Raw genomic sequence first — 25,966 nt, 5'->3', positions numbered from 1 at the left:
GGGCCGGAAAGGGGAAGACTGGTCGAAAGCATGAGGATGCTTTTTAGGGCCTTCATTTTTGTGGGGTCCAGCAGAAAAGTATCCTGGAGCCATAGAGTCAGGTGAAGAGAGAGTGGGAATTGTCATGGTCTCAGACTTTGGTTTTCATGCATATCTTACCACATTGTTAATACTGTTGTGTTTTTCGTTGCTTTCCAAGACTTATTATGCCAATCTCTTAGGAACCAGAAGGAGAAAGTGGAGAAACTAAAAGCAGCTCAGCTGAAGTGAAGGAAGTCACCAGCTTCAGCTGGAATGTCATTTTGTTGTGTGATGAGAGATGGAAATAAGATTATGTATGGTGTAATCATAGAACAGAGGCCATAAGTCTCTGAGTTTGAAAACCTCACGGAAAAAAAGGTGAAAATCTGAACCAGGACCAGAGGTTCCCCGTCCGGTGATCCCAGGGGACCAGGTCTACATAAGAGTGTTCCGGAGGAAGTGGAACGAGCCAAGGTGAGAGGGTCCCTACAAAGTGGTCCTAGCAACACCAACAGCCGTCCAGGTGACAGGAAGCACTACATGGTACCATTTAAACCACTGTACCAGAGTTCCGGAGGGGATCAGCGAGCGACCATCGAGCCATGAGGAAGAAGAGGATGCTGATACACCAGGCAGGAGCCTGAAGGAAACAGAAGGAGAAGAGGACCAAGGTGCATCTCCCAATAGCCAACAGACACTCTCTCCTGAATATCCAGAGTCCAGGGATAAAGAGGAGTGACATGCCTGTTACTCCTGATGACATACCTACTTTGTCAGATATCCCTGACGGAGGCGCTGTCCAAGGTGACGGAGAAACAACGAGAGGAGAATGGGAAGGAGACTTCTCTACCATCGACTTCTCTGCCCTCACATGGTCCTCCTAACAGACAGTGGAAACCAGGACAGATGAAGAATGGTAGAATGGCCTTGACAGCAACAGTGGCAAACCAGGAAGAAATGGTAAACACACCTCCCACTAGCACTAGTACACCAACTAAGACAATGACAAAACCACAAGAAAGTTGGTTGCTACAGAAAATCTGGACATCTGGTTACCAACCGGGGTAGCCACAATGAAGAAACTACCCCAGAATCAAACATTGACCCAAAATTGAGAAAAGCAACAACAAATGGCTGGTATAAGTAGGCCAGCCCAAAAACATAGAATGGACAATTGTATACTGTTTAGCAAATCCCCTGTGACAGGTACATGAACAGTACCTGAACCTGCGATGTTTGAGGTTTGTGAAAATGGTGCAAACTAGATGATGTGAAATTTCATCATGCTGACCTAATTTTCTGTGTCATGTGCCAAAAGGGGGACTGCCCCTTATGTTGGGATACAGAATGTGTTTAAAGTATGCACATAGTATAACAGAATATAACCATGTACTCAATGGAACAGTTGCTGAATGATAAATGATGTTAGACCTTCTGAATATCTGTTTGCCTAGACATGTATGTGGCATAGGGTTTTCCAGTTACAAGAGTCCATGGACCATGCCCTTAATTCTTTAACAGGTTTTTTCCACTTATGACCAAACAGTTGTTAGAGAGGTGTCTGTGAGGGAGGGCCATGTTTATGTGTCATATTGAGAACAGCGTTATAAGGGTTTATGAGGTTTAGTTTACATTTTTTTATGTTTTTGTTATTCTTATATTTTACATAACTGAGAACCTCGGGCAAGGCTAAAAAATTTATGCACATGCTTTTACACTGTATGTTAAAGAACAATTGTCTTGAGGGATCTTTTACTTCCTTCTAGCTATATGTGAAAGGAGATGTTTGGTCCTGACTCCCCAGTATGAATGAGAAAGTGAAGCAAAGGTTGATAAGGTGAAAGGGAGGCAGATTGTCTCCTTAGCAACATAGAAGGTGCTTTCCTTCCCACTTGTACTGGAACAAACTTTAAGGTTTGGAAATTAGTAAGCCCCAGAGGAGGGATATATTGGGAATTTTCCAGTACATGCGTGCACATTATACATCTTAGACATGCACAGAATAAGTGCACTCTATATGTGTGTCTAGGGCATTAGGCACCATTAGACATGCACCTGTCTTAGGAGTGGGCATGTCTGTTTATTTTTGTACCATTTCTATGGCCTAATGTTTACTGTTGCTCTGGTTACACCACCAATATAATTTATGCCCTAATGCGAAAACAAACTAAAATTAGTGCAAGGCAAAAAGATAATGGTGGCTAAATGCCAGAGGGGATTAATCATTAACATGAAGAGGAGTTTCTATGTGTGTGACGTAAGGATGAAACCTGTATAAAAAGTGTGTGCCAAGGCTAGAAAGTAAGTTGCTTCATGAACCAGCTCGGCTTATATTACTTTGTAATAAAGTCTATTTGAACTCACCGGCTCTGGTATTTGAGAAATATTATTGACTGAACATTTCCACGACAGTAGTGTAGCTAACTGACATTTAACGTTAGCTAATGTTTCATCCCCTCTCAACTGAAGTTCTGTCTGAAGTGAATGAACTAGCTAAAGTAGCTAGCTAGTAGCTACCACAGCCAGTTTAGCTCTAGCCTCTAGCTATCTCAGGTAGCAGTATCTAATAGCTGTTGCGTGTATGGAAAGGTCTTGTAGTCTTTGTTTTGTCCAGTTTTAAAATAAGTATATTAACTTGGCTAGTTTTCGCCAGTTGATGTACCTAGTTAGCTCAAACTTTAGCTATTATTTTTGCATCAATCACACTAGACCTGAATCAAACAATGAAACTAGCAGCCAAACAATTGAGGACCGATATTCTGAAGTTCTCTGTCAGCACAATGTGAGTTTTTTATTAGAGTCAGTACAGCAATGCAACATTATTGAGCTGTTAGTTTCCCTAGCCAATTCCCTACGTTTCACACTGACACGGCATAAACAGCTCTACAAGCTTCACTGACATGGTGCACAGTCACTACACACTACTATGCTCATCATGTCTTAGTAGGATCAGATGGTGACAGGTGTCCCTGCAGGGTCAGACAGCCAGGGAAGACCAGTCTACGGAAGTCAGGTGAATTTTGCGGTATATTATAACAACCACTGAATGATAACAAAGTTCCATTTTGAGTTGATGGGTATGCCTACATGACATTAGTTTAAAGCTACAGTCTGGGATCTGGAAATAATGGTAATTTCAATTAATGAACCATTGACTCCATTTACCGGAAAATATAATGTATAAATGTAACCAATGTAATTCTTTGTCATGCCTCATCTTAGCAGGATCAGATGGTGGCATGGGGTCTCAGCAGGGTCAGGCAACCAGGGAAGACAAGTCTGTGGTGGCACAAAGGTGAACTTTTGCAGATGCAACACCTTATTCTCTCTGTGCAGCAAACACTGGACAAGCCAGAAGCTTCAAAGATTTAAAATATTTGAACCTTCTGGCCTGTCCAGTGTTTGCTGTTTGGGAGTCTGAAAAAAGTTGATTTCCAAACTGTATCAGGGGTTGGAGTCTTTTCCCGATGACACAAAACATGTCAAACAAAAATGTGATGAAGACCAGGGAGACACTATTAATGATGATTAATAGATATAGAAATGTTTGAATGCCCAGTCATGTTCATATAATCTCAGAAATACATTTTTGCCTTCGGAAAGTATTCAGATGCATTAACATTTTGTTACGTTACAGCCTCATTCTAAAACGGATTACATAAAAACAAGATCCTCAGCAATCTACACAAAATTCCCCATAATAACAAAGTGAAAACAGGTTTTAAGAAATACCTTATTTAAGATTTCAGAACCTTTGCTATGAGACTCGAAATTGAGCTCAGGTGTATTCTGTTTCCATTGATCATCCTTGAGATGTTTCTGCAACTTGATTGGAGTCCACATGTGGTAAATTCAATTGATTGGACATGATTTGGAAAGGTACTCACCAGTCTATATAAGGTCCCACAGTTGACAGTGCATGTCAGAGTAAAAACCAAGCCAGTAGAGCTCCAAAACAGGATGGTGTCAAGGCAAAGATCTGGGAAAGGGTACCGAAAACAGTGGCCTCCATCATTCTTAAATGAAATAAGTTTGGAACCACCAATACTTTTCCTAGAGCTGGCCGCCTGGCCAAACTGAGCAATCAGGTCAGAAGTCCCGGAGTCGCCTCTTCACTGTTGACGTTGAGACTGGTGTTTTGCGGGTACTACGTAATGAAGCGGCCAGTTGAGGACTTGTGAGGCGTCTGTTTCTCAAACTAGACACTCTAATGTGGTTGTCACTCTGGCCTTGGCCTAACACGCCTGAAACCAATAATGAATGTTACACTCAGATCCTAAAGCTGAGTGGGGTGTGTTGGGTTGGGGCACTGCAGGGCGGTGGACCCTAGGGCAGGCTGGGGCGATCCAGCTATTTGTGTGCAAGTAAAAAGAGCTACAGGGCTATTAGGCCTATGATATGAGTTACAATGCCCGCCGTAATTATTGGGACAGTGAAGTATTTTTATTATTTTGGTTCTATACTCCAAAAGTTTGGATTTGAAATCAAACAATGACTATGCAGTTAAAGTACAGACTATCAGCATTCATTTTAGGTTATTTTCATCCATATCGGGTAAACCGTTTACAAATAGCAGCACTTTTTGTACATAGTCCCCCCCATTTTAGGGGACCAAAAGTATTATGTAAAATTCACTTGTATGTGTATTAAAGTAGTAAAAAGTTAAGTATTTGGTCCCACATTCATAGCACGCAATGGGTACATCAAGCTTGTGACTCTACAAATTTGCATTTGCCGTTTATTTTGGTTGTGTTTTAGTTGAATTTGTGCCCAATAGAAATGAATGGTAAATAATGTTTGTTTCAGTTTGTTTAGAATGTTTCTTAACACTTCTGCATTAATGTGGATGCTACCATGATTACGTTAAATCGTGAATAAATCGTGAATAATTATGAGTGAGAAAGTTACAGATGCACAAATATCACACATACAGTGGTTCCTCCTTCAAAAGTTGGGAGTTTACGCCGCGGGATTTAGAGGTAACTTGTGGTTTAGTACGGTACCCTGCATCACCACTTCATTAATCCAGACCAGCGCAAGGGTGAGTTAGAGCACTGATTGTGCTTTTGGATGCTACTGTGTCTCTGACAATGAATGGGCGACATAAGCCTAAATAGAAACTGATAATTGTGCACAACTTCAGTATTACTTACCAAAACTGTTGTTACACTAAGGTTTTTATTATTTTATTTTGTTAGGATTATTTTGCTCTTACTGTAGTACTGAGGCCACTCCTGACCGGGCGCATTGTACAGTGCCTGAGTGGTGCAACGGTCTATGCTGGTTCAATACCAGTGCCTGTCTCGACTGGGAGACACATGAGATGACTGTAGGTTTTTGGTTTTTCTCCCTCTAAAAACATAAATAAATAATTCAAAATAACAAACTGGCTTTATTTACAAATTAGTAACAAAGTCTCACCCCATGTTCAAGAATGGCTTTTTACTTGCTCTTTTTAAGTTATTTGAAAACAAAATCTCCATAATATTGTAATTTCTAAACAAAGCGATTACTATCATTATTAATTTAGAATTATATAACATCCCGTTGGATATTCTCACAGATATATTATTAACCCTGTTATTAGGAGGACAATATACACTGCTCAAAAAAATAAAGAGAACACTTAAACAACACAATGTAACTCCAAGTCAATCACACTTCTGTGAAATCAAACTGTCCACTTAGGAAGCAACACTGATTGACAATAAATTTCACATGCTGTTGTCATGACGTTGGCCTGTAGGTAAGGTTTATGACCCCCCCATAAATACCTTTCTCCCTTCCCCTCTCTTACTGACCCTACTGAAGGACTGCTGTCCTGTTAAATATAGAGAGTCTGGGAACATCAAACAAAGGGGGAAAGGAACCATATTTACATAATAAAACCAGTTGGAAATATGCTTGATAACGTAATGAGTATGTATGTCAGGTTCGTTGTTATCTGGGACATTATGATTGATGACAGGACGACATAAACTGTACCTGAGAAAGTATACACCCTCTAGTTATCAGAGTCACATGGAATTGTTATGCAATTGAAATGTTTGATATTGAAATTGTTTGTTAGGAGATTAAATGTAATTTTAGCTTCCAAATGAGAGAATTGGGTTTTCATAAGGAAAGTGCAGCCTCTACGTTAGAAGGACACATGTCAAGAACAGAACTAAGCCAACCTTGGCGTGAGCTATGGTATGAACTGGTATAAACTTTGAGCTTATTCACTACAGAAGTGATACTTCCTAGCCGTTGAGTTAGCCGCTGCTAACGTGGGCTAGGAAAGGACGGACGACGGATCCAGTCTAACAAACAGACGAAGATACCACCATGTATCCAATTTACCACCAGAGACATTGTTCCGAGTACAAGAAGATCTGTTGGCCAACCCGGCCAGCATCTACGACCAATCTACCGAAGCGCAGCTCAGAGTAAATATTCATTGCATTTTCCTTTTCCAAATGGGCGGTAATTTAGAATGCATAAGATAATGTATTTACGATAGCATAGCTGCTGTTTCTGTGTTCCTAAATCTTCCCGCTTTTTCATTCAAGCCCAACCCCCTTTCCTTTGTGTAACCAGCTTTCATACAGGTTCCGTTCACCAGGGGTGAATTCTGTATGACATCATTGTATTCTGTGTATTTGTAATTCTGTGTGATTAGTTTAGGTATTTAGTAAATAAATAATTAAACCCAATTTTGTATTGCTGATTCAACTTGTTAGCCAGGGTTCGTGAAGATAACCAAGAATTTACAACTTTCATTATGAGACTGAAAATAAGATAAGGGTTAATATTGACTGCTATCGATGTAAAATATTACTAAGTATTTTAAGAGTTTATTCGGAAGATAACGGCTCTATAAACGTTCTTCTGTGGTGCCCCGACTTTCTAGTTAATTACATTTACATGATTAGCTTAATCAGGTAATATTAATTACAGAGAAATCATTTTATAAGTTAGCATGTCATATCACTTAATCCGGCATAGCCAAAGACACGACACTGTTGTGCAAATGGAATAGACAACAGGTGGAAATTATAGGCAATTAGTAAGACACCCCCAATAAAGGAGTGGTTCAGCAGGTGGAGACCACAGACCACTTCTCAGTTCCTATGCTTCCTGGCTGATGTTTTGGTCACTTTTGAATGCTGACGGTGCTTTCACTCTAGTGGTAGCATGAGACGGAGTCTACAACCCACACAAGTGGCTCAGGTAGTGCAGCTCATCCAGGATGGCACATCAATGCGAGCTGTGGCAAGAAGGTTTGCTGTGTCTGTCAGCGTAGTGTCCAGAGCATGGAGGCGCTACCAGGAGACAGGCCAGTACATCAGGAGACGTGGAGGAGGCCGTAGGAGGGCAACAACCCAGCAGCAGGACCGCTACCTCCGCCTTTGTGCAAGGAGGAGCAGGAGAAGCACTGCCAGAGCCCTGCAAAATGACCTCCAGCAGGCCACAAATGTGCATGTGTCCTCTCAAACGGTCAGAAACAGACTCCATGAGGGTGGAATGAGGGCCCGACGTCCACAGGTGGGGGTTGTGCTTACAGCCCAACACCGTGCAGGACGTTTGGCATTTGCAAGAGAACACCACGATTGGCAAATTCGCCACTGGCGCCCTGTGCTCTTCACATATGAAAGCAGGTTCACACTGAGCACATGTGACAGACGTGACAGAGTCTGGAGACGCTGTGGAGAATGTTCTGCTGCCTGCAACATCCTCCAGCATGACCGGTTTGGCGGTGGGTCAGTCATGGTGTGGGGTGGCATTTCTTTGGGGGGCCGCACAGCCCTACATGTGCTCGCCAGAGGTAGCCTGACTGCCATTAGGTACCGAGATGAGATCCTCAGACCCCTTGTGAGACCATATGCTGGTGCGGTTGGCCCTGGGTTCCTTCTAATGCAAGACAATGCTAGACCTCATGTGGCTGGAGTGTGTCAGCAGTTCCTGCAAGAGGAAGGTATTGATGCTATGGACTGGCCCGCCTGTTCCCCAGACCTGAATCCAATTGAGCACATCTGGGACATCATGTCTCGCTCCATCCACCAACACCACGTTGCACCACAGACTGTCCAGGAGTTGGCGGAGGCTTTAGTCCAGGTCTGGGAGGAGATCCCTCAGGAGACCATCCGCCACCTCATCAGGAGCATGCCCAGGCATTGTAGGGAGGTCATACAGGCACGTGGAGGCCACACACACTACTGAGCCTCATTTTGACTTGTTTTATTAAGGACATTACATCAAAGTTGGATCAGCCTGTAGTGTGGTTTTCCACTTTAATTTTGAGTGTGACTCCAAATCCAGACCTCCATGGGTTGATAAATTGGATTTCCATTGATTCTTTTTGTGTGATTTTGTTGTCAGCACATTCAACTATGTAAAGAAAAAAGTATTTATTAAGATTATTTCATTCATTCAGATCTAGGATGTGTTATTTTAGTGTTCCCTTTATTTTTTTGAGCAGTGTATATTGGTCATGGCTCCCGAGAGGCGCACAATGGGATTGCCTTGCAGTTCTCCAGCTGTATACACTGAAAGCGCGCAAGGTTCAAGGCATGAGGGCAGGGGGCTCGGGATGGGCCGCAGAGCCGCGCAAAGAAGACCGACCTAGTCCATGGGGAAGGGAGGAGGAGGAGGAAGGGGGAGGGGGTGGACCCCACCCCGCCACACTGGCAACACTTTAAGGGGCATTGCACTAATAAATGGCGCTGACTAGGGAAACGTTCCCGTTGTTCTGTTCTTAGTGCCAGTCTGCACATTCAAACAAAAATAATGTAACTACGGCATCTTTATGCTTTCATTTATAAAATAATGATAAAAATACTCTTTCAAAATGCCAATGTTTATTTAGTTATGGATCCACAACAAATTACTATGGGAATAAATATCACTGAACTACAGAAATATCCTTCAACCCTCTATATGTAATTATTGAAAGAGATTCACGTCATATTTTTCTATATACTGTAGGCCTACAGTAGCCGACATGAGTCTCACTAGTGTTGAGTAATGTGCCGTTAAAAGTGGTGGAGGTCTTATTTATTTAAAGAGCATATTGAAGATAGAAGCAATAGGATTTGAAGCAAAAGCCTACAGCTATTTTAGCACCGTTTCGCGCTGCTCTGAGACAAGCATGGGAACTGGTCTTGATATATCAATGAGATGTTTATTTTCACTGAATCTCCGTTTGGGTATTAGTTAGACTAGAATTGGAAAATTAGGGTGTAGAAATGTTACGCTCTTAGTGTAACCTTTATTTAACTAGGCAAGTCAGTTAAGATCAAGGCCAGCCTACTTCTTCCTCCCCATCGGGGAATTGAACCCCGGTCTTCCGCAGGACACTGGACTCTTTAGCTAAATAGCCCAGTACTGTACTCCCGACCGTCATGCTGTACAGTGCCATATTTTCCGATTGGTCAGTCCAGCGTTGTATTGACCTGAACGCAGGCGTTTCCTGTTTTAGATACTGTCTATAGGCTGGGAGCAACAAAATGGAGTAATAGTCAGATTTGCCGAAGGCAGGGCTTTGTGTGCGTCGCAGAAGTTAGTAGCAATGATCCAGAAAGCTACCAGCTCCTGTCACGCATTCGATATGCTGATAGAATATAGGAAGTATCGTTCTTAGGTTAGCTTTGTTAAAATCCCCAGCTACAATAAATGCAGCCTCAGGATGTATGGTTTCCAGTTTACATAGAGTCCAGTGAAGTTCTTTCAAGGCCGACGAGGGACATGGACATTATTATAATAGCCATTTTTCTTCACAGAATATACATTAGCGCAACACATTCGGCAGAAAATAACTTAATTTTCATCAGATGACAACAGAAGTGCAATGATATTTATTTTCAAAAATGCAGAATTCTGCGTAAATGTGACACCTGCATACCAGTACTCCTACTATTTTCTATTTCTATTTATCAAATGTCTTACTTTTTTAGTAAGCATTTCACAGTAAAGTCTACACCTGCACATTTGAGTACTGTAATGAGAGCATTACAAGAATTTCGGTACACCCGCAATAACATCTGCTAAACATGTGTATTTGATTTGACTTGATTTGAGTGTGAGAGTGTGTGCAGGCAAACTCACTGATACATGGATGCCCTGTGATACTGCCCAGTGACAAGTGCCATTCCTCTGCAAACTAGGAATCACTCAGCTACTGGTGAGCGATAAAATAGCACAGTTGATTGTGATACCCTTTACTTTCCTCTGCTTTTAAGGAAGAGACCAACCAACCTACAACCATTTTAATGAAGGGGACAAACTGCCCTCTAGTGATACTCTACTATATTACAGACAGTCATTCACAAAACTCAGTCCACCATTCATTATTCACACTGACAATCACTATTCAATATGCATCTATTAATACATGGCTGAAAAAGTCAACCAATCGCCACACAAGAGGAGAAAGCCTTAGTCAGCAAAACAGAAACAGCCTTATCTAGTAATTTTTTTAAATAAAGAAATCAAAGAAGTGCCTAGGTGAGGTCGGTCCACTACTTAACTTCTCTAGGGTAGGGGGCAGTATTTTGACGTCCGGATGAAAGACGTGCCCGTAGTAAACTGCCTGCTACTCAGGCTCAGAAGGGAGGATATGCATATTATTAGTAGATTTGGATAGAAAACACTCTGAAGTTTCTAAAACTGTTTGAATGATGTCTGTGAGTATATCACAACTCATATGGCAGGCAAAAACCTGAGAAAAATCCAACCATGAAGTGTGGAAATCTGAGGTTTGTAGTTTTTCAAGTGATTGCCTATACAGTATACAGTGACTTAGGGTTCATTTTGCACTTCCTAAGGCTTCCACTAGAGGTCAACAGTCTTTAGAACGTTGTTTCATGCTTCTGTGACTGGGGAGAGAATAAGAGCTCCTGGAGTCAGATGACTGAGAAAATGACATGAGTTCAGTGGCGCTACCTCCCGTGAGAGTTAGCTGTGTTCCTTTTCTTTTTTGAAGACCATGGAATTGTCCGGTTGGAATATTACTGAAGATTTGTGATAAAAACATCCTAAAGATTGATGCTATACATCGTTTGACATGTTTCTACGAACGTAAATAGAACTTTTTTTACTTTTCGTGGTGACATTTTGCACACGCTTCCTGCATTTGGAGTAGTGGACTAAACGCGTGAACAAAAAGGAGGTATTTGGACATAAATGATGGACTTTATCGAACAAAACATACATGCATTATGAAGATCATCAAAGGTTAGTGATTAATTTGAGCTGTATCTGTTTTTTGTGACGCCTCTCCTTGCTTGGAAAATGGCTGTGTGGTTTTTCTTGTCTCTGCACTGTCCTAACATAATCTAATGTTATGCTTTCGCCGTAAAGCCTTTTTGAAATCAGACAATGTGGTTGGATTAACGAGAAGTGTATCTTTAAAATGGGATATAATAGTTGTATGTTTGAGAAATTTGAATTATGAGATTTTTGTTGTTTTGAATTTGGCGCCCTGCTATTTCACTGGCTGTTGAATAGTGTGTCCCGCGGGTGGGAGCGTCCCACATACCCCAGAGAGGTTAACTGCATCCCAAATGGCACCCTTTACCCTATATAGTACACTATTTTTAACATAGCCCTATGGGCCCTGGTCAAAAGTAGTGCACTATGTAGGGAATAGGGTGCCATTTGGAATGTAACCCTTGTCCCCCGGAGGCAGTAAAGTGCTAATGCAGTTATAATTCATTCATAATATATTACTTACCAACAAGCATCAAATAACAAAACAGACCAATTGTCTCTCCTGTGTACCCGGCTAGGAATTCAAAAAGTATTGCATCAATCCTAGGGGTATTCACAAGGTTCACTGCAAGTGCATTGAGAACATCTTCAGTGAGAACAGAGACAATTTTGTAAAATGTTGGTCTCTGATGTTGGTCTCTGAGAAAGACTGTTCCAAAAACAGCACAGACGGACGTGAGAACACTTTCAGGATGGGAGAATCTCTAACTCTGAATCCCAAATCAACCATTAAACCCTAACGCCCAGACACTTGTGTAGATTTCCGAGGATTGGATATGTCTAAGTAATATGGTGGTAGCTCCATCTTGCCCTTGATAGTCCAAGTGGAATTGTTGCCATTTTACAGATTCCTATCCAATCCTCTCAGATCGACACCAGTGCCTAGGGGGTAAGGACTAGGAGGTTAATTTGGGGTTATGTACTAGGCCTTGTGGCCAGGCTTTGTGGCCAGAACTGGTGTAGCAGGATCCCAAGGGTTAATAGACTAAACGTACTGTTGAAGACCACACTGTGTCCGTTGCTCTCTATGTTTGTGTGTGTGTGTGTGTGTGCGTGCGTGCGTGTGTCTGTATGCCCTTTTCGGACTAACCGTGCTGTGGAACACCACACTGTGTCCATTGCCTGTGCTCTCCATGTGTGTGGCCAGGTTAAGGCAGATAGCCCGGTGTCTGATGGCGTCCATGGTCTGGGCATCGAAGAAGTCATGGGGCCTCGCTGGTGGGAGAGGAGACACTGGGATGAGAGCAGAGAGAGTCTGGGATGAGAGGTGAAGAGACACCGTGTAGACAAGTGAGACAGCAGTGAGACCAGGCCAGCACCAACACTACCGTCTCCTCACGAAGATAATTACTATGAAACAGTGTGAAATAGGACAACTTGTTGAATGGTTCCTTGCTGCTTTATTACTACTATGAGCTGAACATATTATTCTAGAGAGCAGGGATATAGTTGAGAGAGAATGTGTTGGTTGATTGGCTGAGAATTAATCAAGGGCATTTTCATGTCAAAAGATATTTAGAAAAGTGTTGTCTGTCCTACTCTCACATTTCTCTCTCTCCTGACAAAGAGCCAGACACCATCCAAACTTCCTCCCAAGTGCTGTTCCAAGTGAGAAGTAATATTTCGACACATCTTGACTTTGTATGGCCCTTTATCAATCTTTCTTAGAAGTCTAGTCGAGCTCAAAAAGCCTGTTTGCCCGAGAATGGCCCATTCAAGCTGAAGAAGGTACCTGAAGTAACAAACCATTCCAACCCCTCAGTACCTAGGAAACCTGCCTGCCTGCCTGTCTGTCTGTCTAGTGCCTTCAGAAAGTATTCATACCCCTTGACTTACTCCACATTTAATTTTGTTGTGTTTCAGCCTGAATTCCAAAAGGATTAAAAATAATAATAATTCTCACCCATCTACACACAATACCCCATAATGACATGACGTTTTTAGAAAGATTTGCTAATTTATACAGAAATATTTAATTTACATAATTATTCACACCCCTGAATCAATATTTTTGCAGAAGCACCATTGGCAGCGATTACAGCTTTGAGTCGTCTTTGTTATGTCTGTATCAGTTTTCACATCTGGATTTGGGGATTTTTTTTCATTTTTCCTTGCAGATTTCCTCAAACTGATAAGTTTGATGGGGAGTGATGGAGAACAGCAATCTTCAAGTCTTTCACAGATTCCCAATGGGCCTCAAGTCTAAGCATTGGCTGGGCCACTCAAGGACTTTCACATTCTTTTTCTGAAGCCATTCCAGTGTTGCTTTGGGTCATTGTCCTGTTGGGACGTAAATCTTAACCCCAGTCTAAGGTTGTTTGCACTGTGAAGCAGGTTCTCATCCAGGATCTAACTGTATTTGGCTACATTCATTGTTCCCTCAATCCTTACCAATCTCCCAGTCCCTGCCACTGAAAAGCATCTCCACAGCATGATGCTGCCACCCCCATGCTTCACGGTAGAGATGGTGTTAAACGGGTGATGAGCTGTGCCTGGTTCTCTAGACGTAGCGCTTTGCACTCAGGTCAAAGACTTACATTTTTGTCTCATCAGACCACAGAATATTTTGCCATATGATCTGAGTCTTACACGTGCCTATTGCAAACATGCATTTTTCTTAGGTGTGGCTTCTCTCTGGCCACTCTCCCATAAAGCCCAGATTGGTGAAGTGCTGTAGAGACTGTTTTCCTTCTGGCAGGTTCTCCCATCTTAGTCAAGGAACTCTGTAGTTCTGTCAGAGTGGTCATTGGGACATTGGGTCCTTCTTGCCCGGTTGCTCAGTTCTGTCAGACGGCAAGCTCTACACAGAGTCTGGGTAGTTCCATATTTTTTCCATTTCCCAATGATGGAGACCACTGTGCTCGTGGAAACTTTCAACACTCTAGAAATTGTTTCATACCCTTCCCCAGATATATGACTCATCACAATTATATCTCAGAGATCTAAGGACAGTTCCTTGGACTTTATGGTATAGTTTCTGCTGACATGCACTGTCAACTGTGGGACTGTCACACCCTGATCTGTTTCACCTGTCTTTGTGATTGTCTCCACCCCCCTCCAGGTGTAGCCCATCTTCCCCATTATCCCCTGTGTATTTATACCTGTGTTCTCTGTTTGTCTGTTGCTAGTTCATCTTGTTTGTTCAAGTCAACCAGCGTTTTGTGTCTCAGTTACTGCTCTTTCCAGTCTCTCTTTTCTCACCCTCCTGGTTTTGACCCTTGCCTGTCCTGAATCTGAGCCCGCCAGCCTGACCACTCTGCCTAACCCTGACACTGCTTGCTGTCTGGTACTCTTGCCCCACCTCTGGTTTACTGACCACTGCCTGCCTTGATCTGTCAATCGCCTGCCCCTGTTGAAACATGGTTCGACATGGTCTGCATGTGGGTCTTACCTTCATACCTAATAGGGACCTTATATAGACAGGTGTGTTTCTTTCTAAATCATGTCTAAACAATTGAATTGGGCACAGGTGGACTCCAAGTTGTAGTGACATTTCAAGGATGATCAAAGGAAGTTGGATGCACTTGAGCTCAATTTGGAGGGTCGGAGCAAAGGGGTGTGAATAGTAATTTCTGTATTTAATTTTCAATACTTTTGCAAAAAATTCTAAAAACATGTTTTCACTTTGTCATTATGGAGTATTGTGTGTAGATGAGTGAGAAAAACATACATTTCTTTGGCTAACCTGTACCTCCACACATTGACTCTGTACCGGTACCCCATGTATATAGCCTCATTACTAACCTGTACCTCCACACCCTGACTCTGTATCGGTACACCATGTATATAGCCTCATTACGTGGTCTTCCTGTCTGGGTTGGCGCCCCCCTTGGGTTGTGCCATGGCGGAGATCTTTGTGGGCTATACTCGGCCTTGTCTTCGGACGGTAAGTTGGTGGTTGTAGACATCCCTCTAGTGGTGTGGGGGCTGTGCTTTGGCAAAGTGGGTGGGGTTATATCCTGCCTGTTTGGCCCTGTCCGGGGGTATCATCGGATGGGGCCACAGTGTCTTCTGATCCCTCCTGTCTCAGCCTCCAGTATTTATGCTGCAGTAGTTTATGTGTCGGGGGGCTAGGGTCAGTCTGTTACATCTGGAGTATTCTCTTGTCTTATCCGGTGTCCTGTGTGAATTTAAATATGCTCTCTCTAATTCTCTCTTTCTCTCTTTCTTTCTTTCTCTCGGAGGACCTGAGCCCTAGGACCATGCCTCGGGACTACCTGGCATGATGACTCCTTGCTGTCCCCAGTCCACCTGGCCATGCTGCTGCTCCAGTTTCAACTGTTCTGCCTGCGGCTATGGAACCCTGACCTGTTCACCGGACGTGCTTGTTGCACCCTCGACAACTACTCTGAATATTATTATTTGACCATGCTGGTCATTTATGAACATTTTAACATCTTGACCATGTTCTGTTATAATATCCACCCGGCACAGCCAGAAGAGGACTGGCCACCCCTCATAGCCTGGTTCCTCTCTAGGTTTCTTCCTAGGTTTTTGGCCTTTCTAGGGAATTTTTCCTAGGGAGTTTTTCCTAGCCACCGCGCTTCTTTCACATGCATTGCTTGCTGTTTGGGGTTTTAGGCTGGGTTTCTGTACAGCACTTTGAGATTTCATCTGATATACGAAGGGCTATATAAATACATTTGATTTGATTTGATTACTAACCTGTACACCCACACATTGACTCGGTACCTGTACTCCATGTATATAGCCTCATTACTAACCTGTACCCCCACACACGGACTCGGTACCGGTACTCCATGTATACAGTGAGGGAAAAAAGTATTTGATTTTGCTGATTTTTATGCTGATTTTATGCTGATTTTGTACGTTTGCCCACTGACAAAGAAATGATCAGTCTATAATTTTAATGGTAGGTTTATTTGAACAGTGAGAGACAGAATAACAACAAACAATCCAGAAAAACGCATGTCAAAAATGTTATAAAATGATTTGCATTTTAATGAGGGAAATAAGTATTTGACCCCTCTGCAAAACATGACTTAGTACTTGGTGGCAAAACCCTTGATGGCAATCACAGAGGTCAGACGTTTCTTGTAGTTGGCCACCAGGTTTGCACACATCTCAGGAGGGATTTTGTCCCACTCCTCTTTGCAGATCTTCTCCAAGTCATTAAGGTTTCGAGGCTGACGTTTGGCAACTCGAACCTTCAGCTCCCTCAACAGATTTTCTATGGGATTAAGGTCTGGAGACTGGCTAGGCCACTCCAGGACCTTAATGTGCTTCTTCTTGAGCCACTCCTTTGTTGCCTTGGCCGTGTGTTTTGGGTCATTGTCATGCTGGAATACCCATCCACGACCCATTTTCAATGCCCTGGCTGAGGGAAGGAGGTTCTCACCCAAGATTTGACGGTACATGGCCCCGTCCACCGTCCCTTTGATGCGGTGAAGTTGTCCTGTCCCCTTAGCAGAAAAACACCCTAAAAGCATAATGTTTCCACTTCCATGTTTGACGGTGGGGATGGTGTTCTTGGGATCATACGCAGCATTCCTCCTCCTCCAAACACGGCGAGTTGAGTTGATGCCAAAGAGCTCCATTTTGGTCTCATCTGACCACAACACTTTCACCAGTTGTTCTCTGAATCATTCAGATGTTCATTGGCAAACTTCAGACGGGCATGTATATGTGCTTTCTTGAGCAGGGGGACCTTGCAGGCGCTGCAGGATTTCAGTCCTTCATGGCGTTGTGTGTTAACAATTGTTTTCTTGGTGACAATGGTCGCAGCTGCCTTGAGATCATTGACAAGATCCTCCCGTGTAGTTCTGGACTGATTCCTCACCATTCTCATGATCATTGCAACCCCACGAGGTGAGATCTTGCATGGAGGTCCAGGCCGAGGGATATTGACAGTTCTTTTGTGTTTCTTCCATTTGCGAATAATCACACCAAATGTTGTCACCTTCTCACCAAGCTGCTTGGCGATGGTCTTGTAGCCCATTCCAGCCTTGTGTAGGTCTACAATCTTGTCCCTGACATCCATGGAGAGCTCTTTGGTCTTGGCCATGGTGGGGAGTTTGGAATCTGATTGATTGATTGCTTCTGTGGACAGGTGTCTTTTATACAGGTAACAAACTGAGATTAGGAGCACTCCCTTTAAGAGTGTGCTCCTAATCTCAGCTTGTTACCTGTATAAAAGACACCTGGGAGCCAGAAATCTTTCTGATTGAGAGGGAGTCAAATACTTATTTCCCTCATTAAAATGCAAATCAATTTCTAACATTTTTGACATGCGTTTTTCTGGATTTTTTTGTTGTTATTCTGTCTCTCATTGTTCAAGTAAACTTACCGTTAAAATTATAGACTGATCATTTCTTTGTCAGTGGGCAAACATACAAAATCAGCAGGGGATCAAATACTTTTTTCCCTCACTGTATATAGCCTCGTTATTGTTATTTTATTGTTACTGGTTTATATTTCTTCTTAAAACGGCATTGTTGGTTAAGGGAATGTCAGTAAACATTTTACAGTAAGTTCTAGACCTGTTGTATTCGGCGCATGTGAGAAATACAATTTGATTTGATTTAATCCATTTTCAATTCAGGCTGTAACAACAACATGTGGAATAAATTAAGGGGTATGAATGCCTTCTGAAGGCACTTTATGTGTGTATGGGCAGTCCAATTCTAACCTCTCTTCCCAGAGGACTAAAATATGTCTTTTAGAGTGACACACACACAGCAACTACTCACACACACTAATAAATAAATAAGTCCACTGCTATTCCTTAATAAAGTTTACTATGTATTCTACTTCAATAAAATAGATAAAATATAAATTAGGCTATAACTAGTTTATAGAAAATGTACATGAAGGCATATTGTAGTAAAACATTTTCCAGAACACAAACACACACTGTAGTGGGTACATACGTAGGGAGCGCCTGCGTTTGTTCATCAGGATTCGTTTCTTTCTCTTATTAAGCCCCGCCTTAGAGGGTGACTCCTCCTTCAGTCTGCCCTGACTGGACAGCTTAGAGGAGCTCTGCTGGCTGAAGTGGGTGGGAACATGACGCGCAAGCCCCCCCTGGGACGCGAAACTGGCATTGCAGCCCCCGACCACACACTACAGTGGGAGAGAGAGGAAGAGAGAAAGAGAGCAAGGGTCAAGCAGGTCACCATTCAGTAAACCACCTGACCACCATCTGGTAACAATGCTACAATTGCTGTAGGGATCGCATGCATATACAAAAAAATATATGCACTTACTGTACTTTGGATAAAAGTGTCTGCCAAGTGGAATATATTATTACATTACCTTGAAGGGTTTGTCTCCGCTGTGTGTAAGCATGTGTCTCTGGAGCCAGCTCTGACTGGTGGAAGGGGTGTTGTACACCTTACAGCCCTTCCACAGACACACAAACACCTGGAGGAAAAGTGTGAGAAAGTGAGAAAGAGAGAGTGAGATGGCATGAGGAAGAGAGTTGAGAGAGAAGAGAGACAGAGAAAGAGAGGGAGAAAGAGTTGGATATGGTGGAGAGATAAAGATCAGACAAGCAAAACATTTTTTAGAAGAAGGCGCTTCTCCAGACAGCCGTTTGCGGGCTAACAAGTGGGTCTAAAGAGGAATAGAGAGAGGGAGAGTGATCCCACAGAGACACACAAAGCTTAAATACTTGTAGCCTACAGAACCCTGGTTCTACCCACCCCTCCTCTTTGTCCATCGACATGCACGCCCCTGATGTGTTCAGCCAGGTCAGGGCTGCAGGTGAAGCAGAGGCCACACTGGTTCCAGCAACAGGTATAGCCAACCGCCTGGCCCTTGGTAGTGGAGTGGCACTGGGCGGCACTGCCCTGTCCATTCATCATAGCTGGGGTGGAACGCCCGCTGGAGACCGTGCTCTCCATGTCCATTAGGGTACTGCTGATACTGAGAGAGCAAGAGAATGAGAAAAATTGTGATTGAGAGGTTAAAGAGATGTTACAATTAATCACTGTAGCAAACTGACCAGAGCAAATTAGTCCAGCAGTTCCGGTAGCCACCATCTCTACATTATCTCTGTCTTTAGACTATGATCCACTACTAAGAAATAAGAGTGCAAAAGATGTCTGTATTCTATACATGACAGTAAAGAACATGTGGGTAAAGATTCCGACAGTAGGGTGGAGCATTGTTTCTAATGGAACAGATTGCCTGTGTGTGTGTGTGTGTGTGTGTGTGTGTGTGTGTGTGTGTGTGTGTGTGTGTGTGTGTGTGTGTGTGTGTGTGTGTGTGTGTGTGTGTGTGTGTGTGTGTGTGTGTGTACTCAAAGCTGTACATGCACCTGCTGCAGCGGCTGATTTGATACACATGCCATTTCTGGGGGTCCTAGACATGCATTATGGTCAGGGCATAACATGAACACCCGCCACCCACCAAATGGCGGATAAATTTAGGTATTGGCTGTTAAGAACGTCCATTTCACAAACCACATAGGCTGGTGGTCAATTTTTAGGACTCTACAGTGCGAGCATTACAATCATAAAAATAAAATAGAGTAAAAAGTAAAGTATGAGTTTTGATCGAGTATGAGCACATGTGCAATATGTGACTTATAGCAGAAAAATGTAAAAGTACTGCATATCTGCTGTTTTGTTTCATACCTGCTAATCACACAAATAAATATGAATCATGCCTGACTGGGGAGCAGTGCACACTGAGTAAAGTGCTGATACTGATAGATTCATTTTTAGAGGTGCAATGCACAGGCCTAAAAGTTATTCTAAATTACTTGAAATTCTTCAAAGTGAGACTTTGTCCTCATGTTTCTTGGTTATTTACAATGTTTTGTTCACAAGCTCGGTTGTTTTTCAATGTTAGTTTGAGTCTGATGCTTCAACTGATAACAAATTACATCTACTACTCGTTAGAGCCAAAATCTCACTCACACACACACAAACACGACTGCCCCGTAACTACGGTAATCTCCCGCCCTTAAAGGGTAAGCTGAACATTTGTGACTCGTTTCAGGAACCTAGGTGTATGTCCCCGTCACTACTACACAGGAGAGCCATTTGAACGTAAAAAAAAGAAATTGTTGGCAAAAGCGTTTTTTTTTTTTTTTTTTTACTTTCATGTGCCTTAATAACAAATTTGTATGCTATCTGTAAATACAAATATTTTTTATTTATTACGAGCCTAGTTGGTTTAGCCACAGAAAAAGTCAGCAACCTTCCCGCTAGCCATAATTGGCTGAGAAAATGAGTGTGCTGGACATACCGAGAGATAAGTTTGGACTGGTCTGCCATGTAGCATGCTTCTGTCTATTTGAACTGATCAGTATGTGTAGGGTAATCCTTTCTAACACGGCATGTTTTGAAAGATATTGTAACGTAGACTCTGGGAGTCGAGAAGCAGGTGCAGGTGGTAAGTTTAATATAACAAAGAACATGGAATAATACAACATAGGAGTAGCATCTTGACATGAAACAATACTGCCTGGGGAAAGAACCTAAGGAAGTAATTAGTAAGGTAATGGAGTCCAGGTGTGCCTCATGATGAAGCGCAGGTGCGCATAATGATTGATGCCAGGTGTGCGTAATGATGGTTACCAGGACAGGTGGTTAGTAAACCTGCGACGTCGAACACCGGAGGGGAGGAGCAGGAGTAGACGTGACAGATATCACATAGTAGATCTACATAAGTGCTGCTCTCCACTTTCTGGAGGACCCAGTTTTGAAATTAGTGGAATTAGAGTATGATAGCTTAGGAGATGTTAAAAACACCTGTCTCCGGATTACATCTTCAAACTAAGGGCAACCATGGCATCCGTGACAGAGAGGGAGAAGCGTCCATCCATGTATACAGTATGATAGTCTAGCTAGCTACATTTTCAGATATTACACATTTCTAATTGTGTCAGAAAGTTGTTTTCATTTCAAGTTAAAGCATACTGTTAGCTAGCTAGTTAAAATTAGCTGGCTGACTCAATAGTTAACGTTACGTGTATGATCTGTGTAGTAATATTATTTGTATCGCATTTGCTTTGCTAGTTATAGCCTAATGTTAGCTAGCTAACATTGAACCTGGTTGGTTAGCTACCTGCAGATTCATGGTGGGTAATAACGTCATGAGTTGGGTTTATGATTCATTGTTTAGCTAGCTAGCAACATATCTTAACAAAAGACTCCACTATGCAAGTAACCATTTCAATAAAATGTTCATGTCACTGCAACAACTGTTGATAGACGTAGCTGGTAAATTTGCTCTGGCTATCTACTCCAATTTCAGAGCACTTGTCTGAGTGTGCCAGAGCACAGAATAACTGACAAATGTACGAATGCTCAACACCTGTTGAATATAGCCGGTGTCAGAAAACGTTGGCAAAAATGTTATTGTATAAATGTTCAATAATTCAATTGTTGCCAGCAGCACAGTTGCAGTCACCAACGCTCTGGATAACATAAAAACAGACTAACCAGCTCTGCTAGGGCGAATAAAACGCTCAGAGTGAGCTGTTTTATCATTTGCATCTGGAAGTAGCTAGCAAGCTAGCCAACGTCAGCCAGTTAGCTTGGGTGCTTGACTGCTGTTGTTAGGTCAGCTAGCTAACGTATGATCTGTGAAGTAATATTACTAAGATCTCAGATCCATTTGTTTTGCTAGTTATAGTCAAATGTTAGCTAGCTAACATTGAACCTGGTTGGTTATCTACCTGCAGATTCATGCAGGGTAGTAACGTCATGAGTTGGGATTATGGTTAATTGTTTAGCTAGCTAGCTACATGTCTTAACAAAAGACTCAACTATGCAAATAACCATTTCAATAGAATATTAATGGATGTCACTGCGACAACTGCTGATAGACGTAGCTGGTATATTCGAGAGAGCAGAATAACTGACGAATTTACGAACGCTCAACACCCGTTGAATATGGTCGGTGTCAGTAAACGTTGGCAAAAAAAGCATAATAAAATTGTTTCCAGCAGCACAGTTGAGGTCACCAACGCTCTGGATAACATGAAAACAGCCTAACCAGCTCTACTAGGGCAAGTAAATTGGTCAGAGTGTTTTTGTCTCTTCTGATATTTTGGTTAACCTCTCTAGGGTAGGGGGCAGTATTTGCACGGCCGGATAAAAAACGTACCCAATTTAATCTGGTTATTACTACTGCCCAGAAACTAGAATATGCATATAATTATTGGCTTTGGATAGAAAACACCCTAAAGTTTCTAAAACTGTTTGAATGGTGTCTGTGAGTATAACAGAACTCATATGGCAGGCAAAAACCTGAGAAGATTCCTTACAGGAAGTGCCCTCTGTGACCATTTCTTGGCCTTCTACACTCTCTTTATTGAAAACTGAGGATCTCTGCTGTAACGTGACACTTCCTACGGCTCCCATAGGCTTTCAGAAGGCAGCAAAACGGTGAATGATGCCTTTGGAGCCCCTGGCTGAAAAACAGTAGCGCATTTGGATAGTGGTCGATCAGAGAACAATGAGACTGGGGCGCGTGCACGAGCCGACACCATGTTTTTATTTTTTCGTCTTTGAACGAAAACAGGGTTTCCCGGTTGGAATATTATCGCTTTTTTACGATAAAATCGCATAAAAATTTATTTTAAACAGCGGATGACATGCTTCGAAGTACGGTGACGGAATATTTCGATTTTTTTTGTCATGAAACGCGTCGGGCGCGTCACCCTTCGCCACCCTTCAGATAGTGTCTTGAACGCACGAACAAAACAGAGGATATTTGAACATAACTATGGATTATTTTGAACCAAACCAACATTTGTTATTGAAGTAGAAGTCCTGGGAGTGCATTCTGACGAAGAACAGCAAAGGTAATCCAATTTTTCTTATAGTAAATCTGAATTTGGTGAGGGCCAAACTTGGTGGGTGTCAAAATAGCTAGCCTGTGATGGCGAGCTATCTACTCAGAATATTGCAAAATGTGCTTTTGCCGAAAAGCTATTTTAAAATCGGACATAGCGATTGCATAAAGGAATTCTGTATCTATAATTCTTAAAATAATTGTTATGTTTTTTGTGAACGTTTATCGTGAGTAATTTAGTAAATTCACCGGAAGTTTTCGGTGGGTATGCTAGTTCTGAACGTCACATGCTAATGTAAAAAGCTGGTTTTTGATATAAATATGAACTTGATTGAACAAAACATGCATGTATTGTATAACATAATGTCCTAGGAGTGTCATCTGATGAATATCATCAAAGGTTAGTGCTGCATTTAGCTGTGGTTTGGGTTTATGTGACATTATATGCTAGCTTGAAAAATGGGTGTCTGATTATTTCTGGCTGGGTACTCTGCTGACATAATCTAATGTTTTGCTTTCGTTGTAAAGCCTTTTTGAAATCGGACAGTGTGGTTTAGATTAACGAGAGTCTTGTCTTTAAAATGGTGTAAAATAGTCATATGTTTGAGAAATTGAAGTAGTAGCATTTCTAAGGTATTTGAATATCGCTCCACGGGATTCCACTGGCTGTTGAGTACCCTAGAGAGGATAAGGAATATGAATTCGGAGTGCAGAAATGATTCAATATTCAACCATTAGATCTCGAACGCTTCAGTCATACAAAAGTTATTCTTAAATCTGAACTGGTTCTCTAGCAAACTAATAAGAATGTTTCACCATGTTCAAGAATGGCCTTTTCACTTTATTCAGATTACAATCTCTCACTTTCAGTTATTTGAAAAGGAAATAATCTCACAAATATCGCTATTTTTAAACAAGCCATAGAAAGTTGGTTGCAATTCCAATTTAATCCACCTGAGAGAAAAAAACAGAACAAATAATAAAACAAATATTATGGTTAAATTCAAATACTAATAGATATAAAAACTTTTTTTAAGGTATAATCTTTCTAAATGATATCATAATAGGACTGGTGGAGTTCTGTTACACATGCAGCAAACAAAAATATCTGGAAATGTCTGCTCTGCCCAAAATTACAAGCAACTAATTGCAGTATTACTGCAAAAACGGAAGAGGAAAGTGGAAAGGGGGAAAAGTAGGGAACTTGTCTGTTGGCCCTGCGTTAAAGACCATAATTGTGTCACGTTTGTCGTAGGAAGGAGCGGACCAAAGTGCAGCGTGTGTATCGTTCCACATTTTATTTTATTTTCACTGTGAAACTATGCAAGATATACAAATAAACTAAAGAACAAAAACAACAAACCGTGACGAAGAGGTGCAACATACACTAACTCAAAAACAATCCCCAACAAACCCAGGTGGGAAAAACAACTACTTAAGTATGATCTCCAATTAGAGACAACGATGACCAGCTGCCTCTAAATGGAGATCATCCCCCCAAAAACACAGAAATACAAAACTAGAACATAACAACATAGAAAATCTAAACTAGAAAACCCCCCTGTCACGCCCTGACCAACTCTACCATAAAAAATAACAGCTTTCTATGGTCAGGACGTGACAGTACCACCCCCCCCAAAGGTGCGGACTCCGAACGCAACTTAAAACAACAAAAAAAAACAAAAAAAAGCGAGGGTTAGGGTGGGTGACTAATGTCGGTGGCGGCTCTGGTGCAGGACGAAGAACTTTCTCATCCCGCGGATCCTCCAGCAGAAGAGGCGGCTCCGGTTCGGGGCGTAACCCCCGCTCCGCCCGCTGATCCCTCCGCTTTTGTGTCACCGGACCCTGGATCGTCGCCGAAGGACCCGGACCGCGGATCATCACCGGAGGTTCCGGACAGCAGACCGCCGCTGGAGACTCCGGACTGCAGACCCCCGCTGGAGACTCCGGACTGCAGACCGCCGTTGGAGACTTCGGACTGCAGACCGTCGCTTGAGACTCCGGACTGCAGACCCCCGCTGGAGATTCCGGACTGCGGACCGCCGCTGGAGGCTCCGGACTGCGGTCCGCCGCTGGAGGCCCCGGACTGCGGTCCGCCGCTGGAGGCCCCGGACTGCGGGCCGTCGCTGGAGGCCCCGGACTGCGGGCCGTCTCAGGAGGCCCCGGACTGCGGGCCGTCTCAGGAGGCCCCGGACTGCGGGCCGTCTCAGGGCCGCCGCTGGAGGCCCCGGACTGCGGGTCGTCTCAGGAGGCCCCGGACTGCGGGCCGTCTCAGGAGGCCCCGGACTGCGGGCCGTCTCAGGAGGCCCCGGACTGTGGGCCGTCTCAGGAGGCCCCGGTCTGCGGGCCGTCTCAGGAGGTTCCGGACTGGGAACTGTCGCCGGAAGCTCTGGACTGGGAATGCGCACTGGAGGCCTGATGCGTGGGGCTGGCACAGGTGGCACCAGACTGGTAACACGCACCTCAGGGCGAGTGCGGGGAGCAGGACACACTGGACTGGAGAGACTCACTGGACGCCTAGTGCGTGGAACCGGGACAGGTGGCCCCAGATTGGTGACACGCACTTCAGGGCGAGTGCGAGGAGCCGGGACAGGATATCCTGGGCCGTGGAGGCGCACTGGAGGTCTGGAGCGTATGGCTGGCACAACACGTCCTGGCTGGATGCTCAGTTTAGCCCGCCAAGTGCGGGGCGCTGGCACAGGACGAACTAGGCTGTGAAGGCGTACTGGCGACACAGTGCGTAGAACTGGCGCAGGATATCCTGGACCGAGGAGGCATACTGGAGACCAGGAGTGCTGAGCCAGCACAATCGTTCCTGGCTGAATGCCCACTCTAGCATGGCAAATGCGGGGCGCAGGCACAGATCGCACCGGGCTATGAATGCGCACTGGTGATATAGTGCGCATCACAGCATAACTCGGTG

At 43.2% G+C, this 25,966-nt stretch overlaps 2 protein-coding genes across 4 annotated transcripts in view; both read right to left on the bottom strand.

Moving 5' to 3' along the window:
- Positions 1-19,157, bottom strand: part of LOC115152438 (zinc finger protein AEBP2-like) — a 44,025-nt gene extending 24,868 nt beyond the window's left edge. For 2 of the 3 annotated variants that reach the window (XR_003867481.1, XM_029697325.1), the window contains exons 1-4: positions 18,936-19,157; positions 18,547-18,654; positions 18,162-18,354; positions 12,362-12,504 (exon numbers count right to left, since the gene is read on the bottom strand). Coding sequence is in view for 2 of the 3 variants with exons in the window: in XM_029697325.1 (XP_029553185.1) it covers positions 12,362-12,504; positions 18,162-18,354; positions 18,547-18,654; positions 18,936-19,142 (651 nt within the window). In the remaining variant the exon portion in view is untranslated. The remainder of the gene's footprint in view (positions 1-12,361; positions 12,505-18,161; positions 18,355-18,546; positions 18,655-18,935) is intronic. The other variant, XM_029697326.1, reaches the window with a different exon arrangement.
- Positions 19,158-23,971: 4,814 nt separating this feature from the next.
- The window catches only part of LOC115152437 (pleckstrin homology domain-containing family A member 5), a 103,381-nt gene continuing 101,386 nt past the window's right edge, over positions 23,972-25,966 (bottom strand). The window contains exon 11 of the mRNA XM_029697318.1: positions 23,972-23,997. Within this exon, the coding sequence (XP_029553178.1) occupies positions 23,989-23,997 (9 nt within the window). The 3' untranslated portion in view covers positions 23,972-23,988. The remainder of the gene's footprint in view (positions 23,998-25,966) is intronic.

Source organism: Salmo trutta, chromosome 17 (genome assembly GCF_901001165.1).
Source record: "Salmo trutta chromosome 17, fSalTru1.1, whole genome shotgun sequence".
NCBI classification, from domain to species: domain Eukaryota; kingdom Metazoa; phylum Chordata; class Actinopteri; order Salmoniformes; family Salmonidae; genus Salmo; species Salmo trutta.
Note: the sequence above shows the minus strand (reverse complement) of the source record. Positions and strands in the feature narration are given on the sequence as shown.